At 36.7% G+C, this 19986-nt stretch overlaps 3 protein-coding genes and 1 long non-coding RNA gene across 5 annotated transcripts; 2 read left to right on the forward strand and 2 right to left on the reverse strand.

Annotated features, from left to right (window-relative positions):
* Window positions 1–7614: 7614 nt before the first annotated feature.
* On the reverse strand, window positions 7615–8874 carry LOC140988506 (uncharacterized). Its single transcript, XM_073457507.1, has one exon. The coding sequence runs from the start codon at window positions 8872–8874 to the stop codon at window positions 7615–7617; it is 1260 nt and encodes a 419-aa protein (XP_073313608.1).
* A 1962-nt stretch (window positions 8875–10836) lies between these two features.
* Window positions 10837–11660, reverse strand: LOC140989005 (uncharacterized). 2 transcript variants are annotated; one of them, XR_012177404.1, is made up of 3 exons: window positions 11619–11660; window positions 11283–11435; window positions 10837–11175 (listed from the first exon to the last, which is right to left on the reverse strand). It is a non-coding gene; the product is annotated as an uncharacterized lncRNA (long non-coding RNA). The 2 variants fall into 2 exon arrangements; XR_012177403.1 differs by lacking the exon at window positions 11283–11435 and having other exon boundaries at window positions 10837–11233.
* A 1674-nt stretch (window positions 11661–13334) lies between these two features.
* Window positions 13335–15416, forward strand: LOC140988882 (zinc transporter 1). The gene is made up of 3 exons (XM_073457962.1): window positions 13335–14472; window positions 14591–14740; window positions 14991–15416. The coding sequence occupies exons 1-3, from the start codon at window positions 13852–13854 to the stop codon at window positions 15294–15296; spliced, it is 1077 nt and encodes a 358-aa protein (XP_073314063.1). The 5' UTR covers window positions 13335–13851; the 3' UTR covers window positions 15297–15416.
* A 2643-nt stretch (window positions 15417–18059) lies between these two features.
* Window positions 18060–19986, forward strand: LOC140987241 (myb family transcription factor IPN2-like). Its single transcript, XM_073455676.1, has 6 exons — window positions 18060–18433; window positions 18542–18618; window positions 18802–18859; window positions 18973–19042; window positions 19127–19172; window positions 19287–19986. The coding sequence occupies exons 1-6, from the start codon at window positions 18265–18267 to the stop codon at window positions 19905–19907; spliced, it is 1041 nt and encodes a 346-aa protein (XP_073311777.1). The 5' UTR covers window positions 18060–18264; the 3' UTR covers window positions 19908–19986.

Consider the following 19986-nt stretch of genomic DNA (forward strand, 5'->3'; position numbering starts at 1 on the left):
TTTCTAAAACCAAATAACAAGAATAAAACTTAAACAAGAAAGCTAAAAACGTGAGCCAAAAGGGAATCCACGGAAACGATCTTCAGCCAACTTCGTTACGGATGTTGTCTGCAGATGTTCCCAACATTCAAGGCAACACGCGATCACCACTCGTCAAAACCAGCACGTCTCTTGAATAGGATTTTCTCTGAAATTCTGAACGTGCACAAGTGAGTGAATATTGACCGAGGAGGAGAGAGAGCTTCAATGAAGTCTTTGGTCTATTATTTATAGATTGAGAATACTATCTCCACAAGAAAACCTAAAATACAAGGAAAGTAAGAGTTTTATTAGGAATAAACTCTTTTTAAACACTAATTTCATATCTCATCAATTTACTATCATAAATAACAAATCTTCGAACATCTCATTATCTAAGAAAGGCAAAATCATATTAAGTAATTACTTAAACAAATCAACAAGGAAAAATATATTAGGAAAATAATTTAAATCAATAAAATATATCAATTAAACTCGAAAATATTATTTCCCTTCAATCTCCCCCTTTTTGCCTTTCTTGGACAAAGTGAGATCAAACTCATTTATCCTTGTTTAGCTCAGAATTTTCTCCCCCTGAGTTGAATTCTCCCCCTGAATTAAATTCTCCCTCTGAATTAAATACAGTTAGCACAAATGTGGTTAGTAGTGTTGGCATCATTCCGGACAACATCTGCACAAAAGTTTTGGTATATCAGTTAAGGATCAGAAACACAATACCACACAAGAGATAAGAAATGAAACTCAGAATAAACTAAAAACAGAGCTAATCAAACAATTATAAATTCAGTCATCTCCCTCTTCATCATCAACTACATCCTCCTCTTCAACATCCTTGGTCCCTGATGGATCGGCATATGTTTGATCACCATCTCCCCCTTTTTGTCCTGGAAAGACAGCAACCTCCAGAAATAGACGGAAATTCCTAGCTACAGCTTCGTAGTAGGCAATGTCAGCCTTGGCTTGTTCAACCATTTGCACGGCATGATCAATAGTAGCCTTGGCTTGTGCAACCTTTGCCACCGCATGATCAATATGGGCGTGAACGTCGGGGACTGAGATCATGATGTAGTCAGTGGGCATCGGAGGAGCATAAGGGCTGCTTGGTCAAGTAGGTGTCTCAAAAGCATGACCGGGAGCAGATCAAGGAAGATCTATCTTTCTAGTTCCTTTGAAGAAGGCAGGTGCAATTTTGAAGGGTTCACCAAGGTCAGATAGTTGCTCAGGGAGATCCCGAACAAAACCTTGGGATACAAGTACCCCGTAGATGAGGCTTGGAAAGGGAAGCTTGGATGCCTTGACACCTCTTTCTGCATATTGAATCACAGTGTTGAACACTAGCTGTCCAAAATTGAACACCCCATCTGCCCCGATTGAGTATAGAACCAGTGCTTGGTTTCTCGTGACTGTTGTTGTGTTGGTGGAAGGGGTCCAATTGCGAATGGCCAGTTTGTGGAGGACCGAGTAAAATGTGGCGAGGTTGGCAGCCAGTAGCTTCTTGGGATGACTCGGAAATTTAGTAATAATGCCGCCGGTGATAGTTGAAGTGACTAGATGAATATCCGGGGCAAGTCCATCAACATCAGGTGTTGGAGTCTGGTAAAGTGCATTGATAACCGAAGGATTGAAATTGTAGACCCTGCTTCGGACGAATACCTTCCCGTATTTCAGAGAGCGTGCATCACTTACTCCTAAGGACAGATTGGCGTAAAATTCTAGTACATGGAGGCGAGAAAAGGGCGTGACTATGGATACAGTGGAGAGGAGTTTGCACTGTTTGAGGAATTTCACCAAATTGTATTGCTCGAAGGCATCAACATCTATATTCCTTTCCTCAAGAAAAACTCGATTAACATACAGGTACCACTGAGACATCATTTGTTCTGTATAAAATTGTGTGCTGAACGCACTATCAAGATCATAATCAGCAAGGTCGATGTGGTCAGAAATGAGCGCAACATTTTCAGCAACACCCTCCTCATCAGAAGAATCTTCATGATTATCAGGAACAGATGTGTCACCCTCAACGGCATATCATCAGAAGAGTGAGAGGACGTACCAGTGGTAATGCTAACGGAGAGACTTTCGGAAGAGTCCCTCATTTCCTCATCACTGGAGACAGTAGGAGGAATGCTTGGTGTGGGCACCGAGGGGGATGCATCAAACTTCTTTCCTTCTTTAAGTTGGCCATAAATTCGGCCAGAGAAATTTCATCTTCATTTTTCTCAGCAGGAGGTTGTGTTGGCTATGCAGTTAAAGGAGCAGTATCAGGAGGAGACGTGTCATCCTTACTAGAAGATGAGGATGGGGTTTCAACGACAATCCTAGGTGTGGGTCTTGGACGAGCAACCAACTCGTAGTCCTCATCGTTTGAATCGTCTCCGGAAGTCTCGGCAGGATCAATGAGAGAAAGGCGAGTAGAGGGCTGGCCCTTATATCGGAATCTTTTGCCCGGCGTGAGGTCTGGTTATACCCAGCTTGTCTCTTGAACGTCTCCGTGGGGGTTGAGGTGGATTCGGAAACCTAAACATCGGTGGATTTTCTAAATCGGCAGGATTCCCTGGTTCTCCCGGTTCAAGGACTTCCAAAGGTTCTGGCGTCAGAACGGCGGGTATAATTTGGAGATTCTGAGGAATCGAGGGTGTGACAGTAGATGTTGCGATAGTCGGGGCAACATTCTATGTAAATCCCATTTCACTGCGGATATCTTGGGGATCAAAGCCCTTTCCTGCCATTGATTGTAAAGCAACAGTTAAGTGATGACAGAGGAAGGAAATTGCAGAGAGACGAGAGAAATCGCAAGTGTAAATTTTTTTTTTCCAGAGGGTTTTCAGAACAGTAAGAATGAGGATTATGAGAGTAAAGCTGTGAAAAAAAACAAGATGAATATTCATAGTATTGCAGGGCAACGGTAACATGCCAAGTCAGTAAATGATTGAATCCAACGGTAATAAAACGACACTTTGTTAAGAACTTAACACCTTTCCAGAAAAAATTACTGAGATAATTTTCGCACAATATCATTTCAAAATTTCTGGAAAATAAGCCCACATCGAATTTAACTCCACTAGACATCAGAGATCACATGAATTCGAAATTTTCGTGAAGTCTGAATTTTCATCGAATTTTACTTTGTTGACATACTCATGTCTATGTGACACAACAATATTCACAATGATATGCATGACCTATTTATGCCCAACAACAGAATAGAACATAAATAGAAACATGTGAGCAAGTATGAGATATGTGTACAAATGAAGTGTTGTTACAAATGTTGGCACCATCTTCTGACAACACACACAATTCCAATAACAATTTCCAATTTTTTTCACACACAATGATTTAAGAAATTTTCTGATCATAGGAGTGGTAGCTCCCACACTAGAAGAACAGTCTTCATTGGACTCTCATAGGTAGCTTTTTCCATTTTCTCCTATTTCTGTGTTAACATTTAGAAGGGGTAGCTCCCACACTTAAAGTCCAGCTTTCATTGAGCTACTTTAGGTAGCTTTTTCCATCTTTCCTTCTAAACACAGACCCAATATTATTAGTGATTATATTTCAGTGTCTCGGGTTATTTGTCACTTTGTTTAGAGTCAAGTGACCATACTTCAAATCTTTTGTGACTAAGTTTACATGAATATGTGTGAAGTTTCTTAGAATATAGCAAGGAATTATAAGTGCAACAGAAAATTATGCTACACAGTTTCAACATAGCATATCACAGTATGAATGCAATGCAGTATGTCTAAGTCCTAAAGATGCATATGCAAGTGAGATAATGTCCGAGATGTTGTAGCATCTGAGACAACATTCAAAAATGATTAGGCAGAACACATGCTGAGAGACTTCCGAAGGTTGGAGAATCTCTCAAAATCCAATGCTTTGGTGAATATGTCGGCCAGTTAGTTATTCGTATCAACAAACTTCATTCGAACCAATCCTTTCTCTACAAGATCTCGAATAAAATGATGTCTTATGTCAATGTGCTTTGTTCGAGAGTGTTGAACTGGATTTTTTGAAATGTTAATAGCACTTGAATTATCACAGTACATAACTAAGGGTTCACTCTTAAGACCATAATCTTCTATCATTTGATTCATCCACAAAAATTGAGTGCAACCACTTCCAGCTGCCACATATTCAGATTCAGCAGTTGAAAGTGATACACAGTTCTATTTTCTACTATGCCATGATATCAAATTATTTCTAAGACAGAAACAACCACCAGAAGTACTTTTTCTATCATCCAAATTCCCAGCCCAATTAGCATCTGAGAACCCTACTAGATTTGAGTTGGTTTCGTGAGTGTACCATAATCATAGGTCAATGGTTCCGGCTATGTATCGTAAGATACGTTTTACGGCTTTCAAGTGAGAAATCTTAGGATTAGATTGGTATCTAGCACATAAAAAAACACTAAACATTAAGTCAGAGCGGCTAGCAGTCAAATACAAGAGACTTCCTATAATGCTGTGATATAAGGTGTTGTCAACATTTTCGGCAGCATCGTCTTTGGATAATTTTTCATTTGAGCCCATAGGTGTCTTCATGTGCTTGGTGTTCTCATTAGCAAATTTCTTTATCAGATTTTTGACATACTTACTTTGGCACAAAAAGATGTCATCATGCATTTGTTTGATTTATAAGACAAGAAAGAAATGTAGTTCACCAACCATGCTCATTTCAAAAGTAGTAGACATGTATTCAACAAAATCATTAACATGCTTTTGGGATGAAGAGCCGAAAATGATATCATCAACATAGATTTGGCAAATAAGGATATCACCTTTGGATTTTTGAATAAAGAGAGTTTTATCTACCTCACCTCGTTTGAATCCAATTTCGAGTAGGTATTCAGTTAGTCTGTCATACCAAGCACGAGGTGCTTGCTTCAAATCATAGAGAGCCTTTTTCAACTTGTATACATGATCAAGATTATGTGGATCTTCAAATCCTTTAGGCTGTCTAACATATACTTCTTTACACAGAATCCCATTCAAAAATGCACTTTTAACATCCATTTGAAACAATTTGATTTTCATAAAGCATGCAAGGGCTAGCAAAAGTCGGATAGACTCAATGCGGGCAACAGGTGCAAAGGTCTCATCGAAATCAATCCCTTCAACCTGTGTGTACCCTTGAGCAACCAACTTTGCTTTGTTTTGAATGATGTTCCCTGACTCATCGTTTTATTTTTAAAAATCCACTTTGTTCCAATTATATTGCCATGGTCAGGGGAGGAAACTAAAGTCCAAACATCATTTCGAACAAATTCTTCAAGTTCATCATGCATAGCATTTATCCAAAACTCATCTTTTAAAGCTTCGTCGACATTTTTAGGTTCAATTTGAGAGACAAAGCATGAAAATCTAACATGTGAGTACATAGTACTCATGCACACTAGTCCAACCATTTTTCGGTAGTCAACTTTATCTTTCTTTCGGGTTTGGACATCTTCACGCATTCCTCCAATGATTTGAGATGATGGATGGTTCTTTTGGATTTTGCTTGGAATACACGATCCATCATTTACTGTCTCTTCATCGCAGTTAGCGTCTTCTTGTGATTTGGTGACTTCAGTTTCACATGTTGTGCCGGATGTTGTAACATTTGGGACAACATCTGTATTTTCCAGTGAGTTTTGAATTTCCAGTAGGTCTTCAATGTCATCTTCAGCAGTTTTCTTTTTGAGATCTGCACAATCATCAAAAATAACATTAATAGATTCCATAATAGTCCTAGTTCTTAAGTTAAACATTCGATAAGCACGACTATTAGTGGCATATCCCAAATACAAACATTTATCACTCTTTGAATCAAACTTTGCAAGTTGATCCCTGTCATTTAAAGTGTAACAGACACAACCAAAAACAAGAAAATATTTAAGATTGGGCTTCTTTCTCATGATAATTTCATAAGACGTCATGGTTGATCCACTTCTTAAGTAAACCCTATTTGAAATGTGACACGCCGTGTTAAGGGCTTCTGCCCAAAAACGCTTTGCTATGTTTTTTGAAGCTAGCATTACTCTTGCCATTTCTTGCAAAGTCATGTTCTTGCGTTCGGCAATGCCATTTTGTTGTGGAGTTTTTGTTGCTGAAAATTCGTGTGAAATACCTTTCCTGTTACAGAAGGATGAGAAAGAAAGGTTTTCAAATTCTTTACCGTGATCAGTTCTGATCTTTCTTACCTTCAGGTCATGGAAGTTGGTGATTCTTGTAATCAAATTTTTGAATATATCGAAGGTATCTGATTTCTCTCTAATAAAACTAACCCATGAAAAACGTGAGAAGTCATCAACGCACAAAAAAGAATATTTCTTACCTCCGAGGCTTTCAACTTCCATAGGACCCATAAGGTCCATTTGTAGTAACTCCAGACAGTGTGTTGTCCCAGATGTCGGCAACACCGGATGCGACACCCGAGTCTGTTTACCTTTTTGACAATCTCCGCACACATATGGTACACCAGACGAGAGATTAGGCATACCTCTTACTGCATCGAACTTACTTAGGTTCTTTAAGGTTTTGAAGTTTGCATGGCCAAGTTTTTGATGCCAAAGGTCAAGTTCGGTGATTTCCACATGTTTGCATGAAAGTTCTTCACCTATTTGATAGCAATTATCTGACGACCTCGTACCTGTCATAATGCATAAATTAGTTTCATCAAAAACTTCACAATAATGTTTATCAAACTTAACAAGTAAATTATCATCACACAATTGACTTATGCTTATAAGATTCGAATTCAATCCTTCAACATGAAGCACATTGTGGAGCCTTGGCAGTCTTTCAACATTCAAAGTACCCTTTCCAACAATTTTTCCTTTAGCTCCCCCTCCATATGTCACACTACCACATTTTTGTTCAACATAGTCGATGAGATATTCTCTTGTTCCCGTCATGTGGCGTGAGCTTCCACTATCAAAGTACCATTGACCTGCAGTGTTAGTTTTCAACGAAGTATAAACAACTTTACAGTGAGTTTTTACCTTTGGTACCCAAATTTGTCTTACTGTAGGACGATGGCGGGCGATGTTGCGGGAAGTGTTGAACAACATTCGGGGCAACATCCGACTCGTCTTTTGATTCATGCAATCATTCTAAGTTTAAAACAGTAAGGCCTGATATGTCCAGGCTTAAAACAGTAGTGACAAACATACCTGCGTTTCTTCTTAGAGATAGGTGCAGTAGGTTGTCTTTTCGATGGAGAGCTTTTAGTTGAAGATGTAATTTGTGGCGGTGAGAATGTTTCAGTTTTTCCTTTTACGAAAACAGTAGATTTTGAAGTTTCACCTGTCTCAAACACACTGTCTTTGAAGCCTAAGTCTTTCTTGTCATCTCTTCCCATCAAAAGTATGGAATCAAGCTTCGATGTGCTTGAGTTAAATTTGGACAAGTTTTCAGTTGTCTTTTGAAGCTCTTCTTTGGTCTTACCAAGTTTTAAGTTCTTTTTGGTCGGGATTAATTCAAGTTTGGCAACCATGGCTTTTAGATCGATGTTAACCTTCATAAGAGTTGAATTTTACTTGTTTCTTTTGGTCCAATCTTCAAACAAATTTTCATAGAGCTTTTACACACTCTCAAGAGTGAATACTTCGTTTTCAGACTCCATATCATCTTCACTTGAATTTCCAGAAGTTGTGGATTTGAAGCAGACTGATTTTTCACAGATGTTGCGGCCAGGTGTGGCAACACATGAAGGATTCACTTGAAGCCAGTGTTTTTCTGTCAATAATGTCGTCAAAGAGGTTTGATTATCTCCATCAGTGAACTTCTCCTCAATATCAGATTCTTCATCGCTTAGGGATACATTGTAGCCTTTGTTCTTGCGTAATCTGTTGGCACATTCATTGGCATAGTGACCGAAACCTTGGCACTCTCTACACTGCACCGAATCATACTTCCTTGCATTAGGTTGTCCCTTGCCATCATTCTTTGGTTGAAATTTTTGTTTGGCAGGGAACCTTTGTGGCCTTTCAAGAGGTGGAAAGCTTGGAAATTTCGATGGCTGTGCATCCTTCTTCTTATCCCGGATCCTTTTCAAGTAATCTCCGAATTTCTTTGTGATAAAAGAAATAGAATCTGCACCAAGATCAGAATCATTAACTTCTTGGGAAATTTGAAGGAGTTCATTGTAGAAGTCATTCGATGCTTGGAATGCAATTGACTTTCCCTTGTCTTTCTTTTGCATGTCCATGTTCATTTCGAAGGTACGAAGTGAACTAATAAGATCTTCCAAAGGCATTTGAGAAGTGTCCTTAGCCTCATCTATAGCACAGATTTTTATGTTGAATCTCTCAGGCAAAGAGCGAAGGACCTTGTTTACTAAACGTTCATTGGAGATAGTGTCTCCAAGACTGAACCCCTCATTAGCAATTTCCTGTAGGCGACGATCATAGCCTAGTATGTCTTCAGACTCATCCATTCTCATCATCTCGAATTTGGAAGTGAGCAACCTCGATCTGGTTCGTCGCACACTTTCAGAGCCTTCACAGTATCTTTGGAGGATATCCCATGCACTTTTGGCAGAAGTACAATTTGTGATTAAACTGAACATATTCACGTCAACAGACGTAAAGATAGCATTCAAGGCCTTTGAATTGTAGTTCGAACTTTGTACTTCATCAGCAGTCCAATCAGTTTCAGGTTTTGGCAAGCCATCACCATCTTGATCTAACAGGATTGGGGAGGTCCATCCATTGATGACACGCTGCCATGCCCTTTCATCTATGGATTTTATGTAGTATCTGATTTTGACCTTCCATAGACTGTAATTGATTCCATCTAGGACTGGTGGTCGAAGTGCTGCGTTGGTAATTGATGTGTCCATTTGAATAGATCTGTCAATCAAAAACAAAATCCAGAATCAACACTTAGTATATCAAGAGTAGGCTCTGATGCCACTTGTTAGAATACGTTGTTTGACCGTTAAAAGTAAATATGTAAATAGTAATTAAAATAGCAAATTCGTATTTTATCAGAATTAAATGTTGTGCCAAATGTTACAACATCTCGGACAACGTGCAGCGGAAATTTAAAGTTTGTAACACAAATTCGCTTAGGACAAATAAATGGACAAGATTAAATATGCACAAGTATAAATACTTGTGCGATGCCTTATGGCAAAAATTAATCACTAGAAAAACTACAATGTTTACGCAAAAACCTATCACTAGTGATTATGACAAAAATCAATTTCCTCAACAAGTTGAGAAAACAAATGCTTTCTAAAACTAAATAACCAGGATAAAACTTAAACAAGAAAGCTAAAAACGTGAGCCAAAAGGGAATCCACGAAAACGATCTTCAGCCAACTTCGTTACGGATGTCGTCTGCAGATGTTCCCAACATTCAAGGCAACACGCGATCACCACTCTTCAAAACCAGCACGTCTCTTGAATAGGATTTTCTCTGAAATTCTGAACGTTCACAAGTGAGTGAATATTCACCGAGGAGGAGAGAGAGCTTCAATGATTTCCTTGGTCTCTTATTTATAGATTGAGAATACTATCTCCACAAGGAATCATAAAATACAAAGAAAGTAAGAGTTTTATTAGGAATAAACTCTTTTTAAACACTAATTCCATATCTCATCAATTTACTATCATAAATAACAAATCTTCGAATATCTCATTATCTAAGAAAGGCAAAATCATATTAAGTAATTACTTAAACAAATCAACAAGGAAAAGTATATTAGAGAAATAATTGAAATCAATAAAATATATCAATTAAAATCGAAAATATTATTTCCCTTCAATAACAATAATAATGAATAAATTTGTGGATTATGCGTATCTTTCTGTTTGATTGGAAGATATTCTATTAATTTTTATTAAAAAAAACTGCATTTTTAAGCTTATATATTTAACTTATCTTGGAAACTTTGATCTCATATTTGTTAAATTTCAATCTTATTTCTATATTTTTCAATTTTTTATTGACAATTTTAATGTTTTTTTATTGTGTGTCTCATGTGGGCACCACATCGATGGCATATCGAAAAAGGACTACAATTGAAAAGGACTACATATCGAAGAAGGTCAAATTGTTCAAATTTGACTATGATTTTGCTTTAGATAATTGGCTTAAAAAATCTGAGCTTATCTGTTAACAATTGTTAAGCTTGTTGCCAGCAGTTTACACCCCACGCTCCAAACTCCAAAACTCATCCAAACAACTCAAATTCTACATTCTCTCATGTTAACAGTTAAAGTTATAACCATATTCAGCGAGAGAGCATCCCATTAGTTAGCATACTAATCTTTCTACTTGTGGTAGGGAAGTGCCTTCTGTATTAATACTCTTTTCCTCAGCAATTGAGACCTGCAGCCTCTGTTATAGACTTCGTGGCTGCTTGCCCTGCTAGCCCGAATCCCGCATTTTTGTGGAGTCCTGCAGATGCTCATTCGTGCACTTGGGTAGAGTTCTACAAGGCTGTAAGAGAGACTTTGGATCACCGTAGTTTGATGATTTCTCAGGATTGCTTAGCTATTTGTTCATAAAGTTTGGATACTTCCACTTTCTTATTTACACCTTAAGATATACTGTAATGTGGTGGTGGATGCCGGAGTTTGGGACCTTGAGCAGTCCATGTACTTGATACACAGTGTAGAAGAGAATGGTGTAGAGCACATGACAAATGTATTTATTAAAGACCAAACAGAAAATTCAGTTTTTAGTTTTACTAGCTCAATTCTCTTATTCCTGTGGAGGGTTAAATTATTCTTCTCCTCGTTATATTTATTAGCAGAGAAAACTTTCCAGTTTTCCGACATGTTTACGCACAAAATCTATTAATTTTCACTATGCAACGATTAATCTTCTGCAGCACCAAAACACAGAAGTGCGTATTATCAGAAAGCTATTGGCGTTAACAGATGCCACCAAGACATCGATATACATCTTGTGAATTGAACAAAAATGTGAAATCCACAGAGATATGAGACATATAAAGTTTTTACCTCTACGACATTAGATCAGAACTATGAGGATCCCATGATCCTCAGGGCACTTGGAAACAGTATCATTCAGGGAGCATGACCAAAGGCTTTATATATGCACCCCTGCCGTAGCCAAGCTTTCCATAGTTGTCATAAGTGACTTTCAATAGATTTGTTTTGGAAGCTTTCTGAAACTTCAGAATCATCTCTGCACACTCTCTGCAGAATTCAGCAGTGTAACTCCATCTATATTAAAACAGAACGTGCGGAAAAAGTTATTTCTACAAAAAGTAACCTGATTTGAGATTCTTCATAGCGTGCGTGTGTTTGCTAGAAGTGGAGTCCATGGTGGAGTGATTCCCATTGTACATAACATTGAAGGTTTGTAATTCAAGGCTTCGTATTCAATTAAGCAAATCTCAATGAGGTACAAGGCCAGATTTTTAAACTGAAAAACAATGTAATTAAGAGAGTAACGGATAAAATTATAGATCACATTAACGCGAGACTTCAAGATGCACAGCAACCTAGATCATCATATTAACCGCACTCACAAATAATTGTTCCAATTTCTGCTTTCAGTTGATGCAGTTATGGATTACAAACCAACCCAATAGTTTTGGTTACACACCTTAGTATCTGCTTGAGCAGCCCTGATAAATCTTAGCATGAACATTTCCTTCTCCTGCAATTCAGATGTGTAAACTTATATGTGGTTAAAAACCACTGCTTCTCGAAATATGGCCATATGTATCAATATTTACTAGTAATACTTTGAGCGATGATAAAATGAATAGTGCAAACACTGTTGCTCTTGCAGCAGAGAATAAAGAGTCCATTCATGAAAAAGACAACAGTAACGGTATAAACTACCATTTTAAGCATTTGATCTCGTGTAAGTCGCTGCTGAGATGCTTATCAAGTCGTGATTAAAATTTAAAAAATAAATTTTAAAAACCAGTAACAGTTTTATTTGAAAAAAAATGTTTTGCATAATTTAATGTATCCAGAAACTTTTTATTTAATTTATACATTTTAATTTACTTATTATATTATGTAAATATATACCTCAACACAAATTAACGTTAAAAAATGTAGATATGAGCGAGATATTATTCTTGAAAAAAATACTTCAATTAAAGTTATATATAATACTATATATTTATATATGTAGACATACACACTCTATTCATTCATATCTACAAATACATGTAAGTGTAGAACTAGATTGAGTAAATATATAAATCATGAAGAATTAAACAAATAACCACACCTGAGTGTATAATTATAACACATGAATATTATTGTTTTTAGAAAATATAGACGAATGCATAAGATAAAATTTCTAGCATTAACAACTTAGGGAAAAAAAAAAGAATGAGAATAAAAAGAAATATAGGTTATATGGAATGAAAGTTGATGTTAGTGAAGTAAAATTTGAAAGAAGATATATTTTTGACATTTTTTCCCATAAATTGTCAGTTAATAATAATTATTTTAAGGACTATATATGGAATTCGATATTGATATAACCATTTCGGACCAAAACAATTTATATTTATCTCGAGACTAGACTCTGTTTAAGCTAGGCCTTGATCATGAAACTTCAATCAATTACAACTCCAAACAAATAAATCAAGATCTAGCCAAGAAAAACAGAGGCGTAACACCAAAAGTAATTATTTAGGCACAAATAAGACAACTATAGAAAAAGGAAAAGAAAGTGCAAGCAAACACTAAAGAACCTAGGCTTTACTTGTAGACAAGCAAAAAAGAAAGAAAAGATCGTAAAGGAAGGATGTAATTACGACATTATGAGGCTACTATGGATGTTTCACGTCGTAAAGTTGGGTGAAATCTACTCAATAAACCTTGTACTAGGGATTTGCATGACAACATTTTGTCTCCATTCCCACAGTTGCATGTACATGGAATTATTACCTTTTTGATGGGGTGTGCCCTTTGCCATATGATAGAATAATAAATGCTTTTCACGATTCCAATATTATATTATTTAGGAACAAACCTCCCCACTATTGTACGAGAAAGCCAATTATTTTTAATGATGAATCGATAGTAATTATTTGTGTTTCGGTCGAGATGGTATTTAGACATGCCTAACGACGATTTTTACATAATTAAATTTTTTAAGGCTCTTCTTGATCAATTATGAGGAGGAATTGAACGACATATTGAAAATTGGAGAAAATTTTAATAATAATAAATATAAATAATACTAAAAAGTTCGAATCCATCAACTGAGAAATACTTACAAAATTTAGCTTAAATTTTTTTTATAAATAATGAATTAAATTTGAAAATTCCTCTCAAACGAATAAAATTGGTGAACATAAAGTGCATTGTTGCTTTGAGTTAGGAGATGGCCAATATCAAATAATTGGAATATTGAAATCTACAAGTGTCACACTAACCATGTGATGCACTGTCAAGGCTTGACCCTCATCCTTTCCTTGTTCTATTTTATGAACAAGTAAATAGCATTGTTTTACTTTTATTGATTCAATATCTGACTTTTAAAATGAAACGTGAAATATGATTTATTATTTCAAATAAAACGTTTTTATCTCTTGTACGGATAAACGTACGTTGGAAACACCAAGGCCGTTAAATGAGCACATGCAAGGACTGACAGATATGCTCATCCTTTGGTTTTTACACTGTTCGGCAATACTAAGAATGCTAAATTTGCTTGCAGCAGTTAGTTGACCATCTGTGTGTGCAGCCACATCAAGATTTGACAAAGCAAGCATTAACAAAGGCTCCCCTTTCTTCCTATAAAACACACAAGCTTCATTCACATCGAATTCAGAAATTTTTCTTCTATTTTCTCCCTTTGTTCCACCATGATTAATCTTCTCTATCATGGTCATAAGATCATGATTATATACTCCCTTGTCTTTGTTTTGATCCTCGAAAAAGTTACTGGAGATTGCGAGTGTGGCAATGGAATTAAGCAAGGCAACAACAGTGAAGCTCTCAAGTACAAATTGTCGGCCGTCGCAGCAGTTCTTGCTGCAGGTGGGCTTGGAGTAAGCCTCCCCCTTCTAGGCAAAAAATTTGCAGCTCTGAAGCCCGAAAATGACGCATTCTTCATGATCAAGGCCTTCGCCGCTGGCGTAATCTTAGCAACTGGATTTATCCACATCCTTCCTGATGCATTCCGCAGCTTGACATCCCCTTGCCTTGACGAAAATCCATGGGGGAAATTTCCCTTTACCGGATTCGTGGCCATGATGGCTTCTATTGGAACATTGATGATAGATACGGTTGCAACCACCTTTTACAAGAAAGTGCATTTTAGCAAGGCCAAGCAAGTGAGTGTGGATGAAGAAGCTGCAGAGGACGATCACGCAGGCCACGTACATGTACATACACATGCTACGCATGGCCACGCTCATGGAGCCGCCACTCCCTCCCATGACACGAGTCTGTCAGATCTTGTCCGACAGCGGATAATATCTCAAGTATTTCTATCACATCTTTATTTAATCTCTAGTTTCCTGGTCGAGGACATGTAGAAAGTGTTTCGAAGAGTGACACCTTTTTTTTCTTTTTCTGGATCTTGGTTGGATGATCATGTAGGTTCTCGAGCTGGGAATTTTGGTGCATTCGGTAATAATCGGGATTTCACTGGGAGCATCAGTGAGCCCTGGTACAGTAAAGCCACTAATGGCTGCTTTGTCTTTCCACCAGTTCTTTGAAGGCATGGGTCTTGGTGGATGCATCTCTCAGGTATTGCTTCCCCGTAAATATAGTACATATTTTGGGAATCAAGAACATGAAAATGTTGTCATGATGTTTCATCATTTCATATGCTTCCGATATGGTTCCATCCTTTATTGCAAAGATGCCACAAAAGTTATTCCAGTCTTCATCCCCTTTTCATTTATTCTTTTCAAAACCATCCTAAAGTCGCATCTTCCATTTCAAAAATCTAAGTATGATTGAAATATCAGAAAGCTACCTTTTGGATGATGATCAGGCCAAATTCAAGTGTTTGAAAACGACGGTTATGGCCCTCTTTTTCTCCCTCACTACTCCACTGGGAATCGGGATCGGGATTGGAATTTCTCGAGTTTACAATGACAACAGCACCAAGGCTCTCATTATTGAAGGGATTTTTAATTCAGCGTCATCTGGGATCTTGATTTACATGGCGCTTGTAGATCTGTTAGCAGCAGATTTTCTGAACCCAAAGTTGCAGAGCAATGTTAGGCTTCAGCTGGGAGCACATGTGTCACTTCTCTTAGGTGCTGGATGTATGTCTTTTCTGGCTAAATGGGCATGATTTCCTTCTAGTTCTACTGCCTGTAATGTGTACTTAATTTTATCGTAAGAATGGTACCTAAATTTGAACATTACATGTTTCTGTTGTTTCAAATGATTTGCAACTCTGTTACGACTCTTAGTAAGTTTCACTTTAGGCATCAGGTTGACATTCTATGCTATGGTCCCAATGAAACTACAATCAAATATTGAAGGACTAAGACAAACGATCAATAGAATGGAAAAAATGAACATAAAAAGACATGAGCGCTACTGTAAAGGCTAGATACTCGACTACCTTCAAGTCCAACGAATCGGAAAACCTTTCTGTTGAGAATTATGCACAATACTGGTGAATCGCAAATCACAAAGCAGCACTGGTAGTAAAAAGTCTGATAAATGATTACCTCCTCATGAGCAACAGAAATGCACACAGAAGAATGCTAGTACAACGGTTCATAAAGTATAAGGCTTCGCCTCTATGGACAGGGATATGGTTAATATCCTTGCTACAAGAAGTTACAATTATTAATTTAAACCTCAGGCAACTAAGAAAGAATCTGACCTTAAATGACTGAATTTCCGGAAGGAATAAGTAACTCTGTGTGGTTAGGAACAGTTCCAGAGACATCAAGACTCAGTGTTGTTCACTAGCGGTTAAAGAAATGTGAAGCACATGGATAAGAATATCAGTTAATGACCATGATTTTACTAGACAAACACAGCAAATCATAAACAACTTTCGCAGCTACAACCTCTTTCAAAAAGGGGTAGGCCGTTTTGGAGGGGATAAGGGTCTGATTTCAGGTGCTGAACTAGCCAATAAAGTTTGATGCATCAGAATGTCAAATTTTAACGTAGTCTCATTTAAAACATTATGCTGAACAATTTGGTTTCTGCCACTCTAAGCTCCCATTGTGCTCTTCCTGGCATCTTGTAAGATGAGGTAAAATTTTGCGACTACGTTAAAATTTATTTGTTTTATAATTGAATGAGACCACGTTAAAATTTTGCTGAACAAATAATTTCCTAATATTTGTTTTTATAATTGAATGAGACTACGTTAAAATTTATTCAATTTAAAACTCAACATTCTTTTTTGCCAGCAAGGCCAAAATAGCTTTATATGTATGCAGTACTTCAGGTCACAAACTTGTATTTGTCATGGGGTTAGAGAAGATCCACTTACTCAGAAGCAGCATGCATCTTCAAGAGAGAGGAGTAAGTCGATGGAGTTTTTCAGAAAACCAGCCTTTTCCTTGTCTTAGAAGATGGAAATTGCTATCTCAAACTTCCCGGATTAAGCATGGGATTCAAGACTCGGGCCCCACATATTTATCACCAAATTTTATTATTTTTTATATTTTGATATCAATCAAATAATAAACCTAAATAATATTGAAAAAATTATTCTATACTTAAGTGGGCCTGGGGTGGTATATATATGGAAGCCCAGGCCCACTAATATTGCTGGTCTTGGCTAGACTGCTCATATTTAGATTCAATCAATAATATTGTAATCTCAAGAAAGGTTTAAAAAAAAAAATGTTCCTACAAAACATAAACATAGTACATACCCATTTCGAATTTAATGTAATTCATTCAGGAAAATCTTATATATATGTCATTTTGATTTTGTAGAACATTCATAATAAATCAAATGTTTATAATATGTATAAATATCGTGTCACGTGTGTGCCCTGACCAACTAGGTTTTTGGATGAATTTTGAATACCTGGAGTCTTGATCTTGAAGGCCTCCACGTTTTTAGACTTTTGAGATAAAAAGAAGCCCATGAAAATGAAATGGTCCTGCACGAATCAGATTCCCAATAAACCGAGTTGACTCACTCATTGTCTTACGCATAAGACAAAAATTCACAAAATTTGGGTCTGTGCATATGATTTAAAATTACACTTATTTGGAAGAATAAATATGGTCCCGCTTATTGAACTCAAAGGAGAAGGAATAAATTCTAGAAAACATATTAATAATAAGATGCTTAATATTCAAGCAAGCGTTCCCATATCTATCCAACCCGCTTTTTAAATATTTATTTTGTTTACTATATAATATGATTTTAAAACCTAAATGAGTCACTAAAAGTTAAACCTCAACTTTTGATGCGTACGCTTTTATATATAATAATAATGGGGCATAATTATTTAATTCTAATTAAATAACTAAACAGAGAATGTCTGATTTCGAACTCAGGTGATAGTGAAAGATTACCTCGGATTTCAATCTATGTTAATGGCGTTAATGTTGCAATAGGTATATGAAGCTAATGCTTGTGAATTCTGTTTGTCTGTCTGTGTGATAGAAAGTGAAGGGGCATGCCATCTTCTATCCCACAAAAGCACTGGCCAAGTATTAATTAACTCCCCAAGCTTTAGAACTAAAAAGGAGAGAAGCTATAGATTTATTGCTTGCTTTGCGCATTCATGTTCACGACATTATTTAGCTACTCTTAAATTTTAATTATATGGTAATCAAATGTTAAATGATTCATATATATTTCAATTTAAATACATATGCGATTTCAATCATTTAAAAGTAACGCATAATACATCGAAATTTAACATTGGCATGTTGATATTAGAATATTGGAGCATTAATTAATCTATCTTATATAATTTTTGGGACAAATTTCTCAATATGATCAGTTTTATGATAATAACACAAAAAGGGATAGCACCGTGAAAGAGAACGGAAGAAATATATTTTANAATATAAAATTATAAACTCTAAAGGAAGTAATGAGCTGCAATTCTTGACTAAAGGTGACTTGAAAATAGCACAAATTAAAGGCCGGTTTTCTTTACTTTTATCTTTTATATTTTTCATTAGGGTTAATTTACATACCTGTGTCTATTTTCATTCTATTAATTAGAGAAAAACCGCATCCTATTTTCTATGCGCACAGCATTTGTACTTGAATATCTTCTTATTCGATAGCAGTAGTGAGAGAAAGTAGAGAGAGGAACATAATGTTCCATTCCAAGAAACCTTCAAGTATGAATCCTCACGAGCGCTCCATGTGTGTTCAAGGAGATTCGGGCCTTGTTCTTACTACTGATCCAAAGCCTCGGCTCCGGTGGACTGTGGAACTTCATGAACGATTCGTCGATGCTGTTACTCAACTCGGGGGCCCTGATAGTATGTATCTTTAGTATATAGACATGTTTGTACGTCATATTTATCATTTTCAATGATCTGTTGTTGTAAATCCATTTTCTCGGTTCTGTAATTTAATTTGTGATTTAGAGGCAACGCCAAAGACTATTATGAGAGTTATGGGGGTCAAGGGTTTGACGCTATATCATCTAAAGAGCCATCTTCAGGTTTTTTTTTTTTAAATCTATCATGGGCTATATATCATCTCTTTCTTTTTTTCGTGCATAATCCTGAGTTTTAATATAGAACAGGAGAGTTTCATGATCGACTCATCTTCACGAGTCGCGGAGCTAATTTCTACGTGTAGTTAGTTCTGATTTATAACTTATTTCATGCTTGTGTATTTTCAGAAATTCAGGCTTGGAAAGCAGCCACACAAAGAATTTAGTGATCATTCAATGAAAGATGGTAAGATTTATCAGTTAATAGAGTATGCATGCCATACAGCAGTACCATTTTTTATTTTTCAATCTACCCTTTTGATAAGGAATATTAATTATTAAATAATTTAATTGTTGAAGCTTCATCTTTAGAACTCCAACGAAACAACATTGCATCATCATCTGGAATGCTTGGACGTAACATGAATGAGTACGTTGTGTTTCATTATCGTCATGGTTTGGAACTTTAATGAGTTGTATGTATAATCTCTTATCGTATAATTGACCCGATTAGCATGCAAATGGAGGTGAACAGAAGGCTCCATGAACAATTATTAGAGGTAAACACCTTCTGAAAAACCATTGAAGTATATATTTTTCTAAATTTAGTTATATATAGTGTATATACATGCATATTCAGTGAAGATAAATAAATATTCATATAAATTTTACAGGTGCAAAGACATCTTCAACTGAGAATTGAGGCTCAAGGGAAATACATGCAGGCCATTCTTGAGAAAGCATGTCAAACTCTGGCAGGTGAAAACATGGAGGCCGCTGCTTCCGCGAGCTACAAGAAGCCCAATATTAACCCTGAAGTTTCCGTCATGAATTTCCCGTCTCTTCAAGATCTCAACATTTATGGAAGTAGTGATCATCTTGATCAACTTCAACATCAAACCATGGAGAGATCATCGTCCTTGGGTTCATTCATGCGGAGCAACAGCCACGACAATTTCTTAACAAGAACGAAGCCAAATCCATACAACAACACTGGTAAAAGCACTTTTATTTGGGCCGATGATTTGAGGCTTCAGGAATTGGGTACAGCTGCTGCATCATGCAATATTGATGATCACCAAATTCAGATTGCTCCATTGTCGATTGAGAGAGGCTGCGAAATTGATTCAGCGGTAGGGGATTTTTATGAAGAGAAGCTCGTTTTGTCCAGAGAACACGAGGCATTGAGGAAGAAGAAAATCGATGTGGTGAAGCTCGAACGACCGTCTCGCCGGATGAACCCCCATGCCATCAGTACCGGCGGAGTGACTCATGACCGGAACTCGCCTTTTTGATGATTAATCAGGGGATTTAATCATTTCTGTTATACAGAAAATTTTAATTTCTTTTAAATTAATTAGTCATAATTAAGTA

This window comes from Primulina huaijiensis, chromosome 11 (assembly GCF_012295235.1).
Source record: "Primulina huaijiensis isolate GDHJ02 chromosome 11, ASM1229523v2, whole genome shotgun sequence".
Lineage (NCBI taxonomy): Eukaryota > Viridiplantae > Streptophyta > Magnoliopsida > Lamiales > Gesneriaceae > Primulina > Primulina huaijiensis.

Coding starts and splice junctions, on each gene's coding strand:
- LOC140987241 (XM_073455676.1), top strand. CDS start 18,265: ATGTTCCATTCCAAGAAACCTTCAAGTATGAATCCTCACGAGCGCTCC. Junction 18,860..18,972: donor TGATCATTCAATGAAAGATG/GTAAGATTTATC, acceptor TAATTGTTGAAG/CTTCATCTTTAGAACTCCAA. Junction 19,043..19,126: donor CTTGGACGTAACATGAATGA/GTACGTTGTGTT, acceptor TGACCCGATTAG/CATGCAAATGGAGGTGAACA.
- LOC140988506 (XM_073457507.1), bottom strand. CDS start 8,874: ATGGACACATCAATTACCAACGCAGCACTTCGACCACCAGTCCTAGAT.
- LOC140988882 (XM_073457962.1), top strand. CDS start 13,852: ATGATTAATCTTCTCTATCATGGTCATAAGATCATGATTATATACTCC. Junction 14,473..14,590: donor GACAGCGGATAATATCTCAA/GTATTTCTATCA, acceptor ATGATCATGTAG/GTTCTCGAGCTGGGAATTTT. Junction 14,741..14,990: donor TTGGTGGATGCATCTCTCAG/GTATTGCTTCCC, acceptor GATGATGATCAG/GCCAAATTCAAGTGTTTGAA.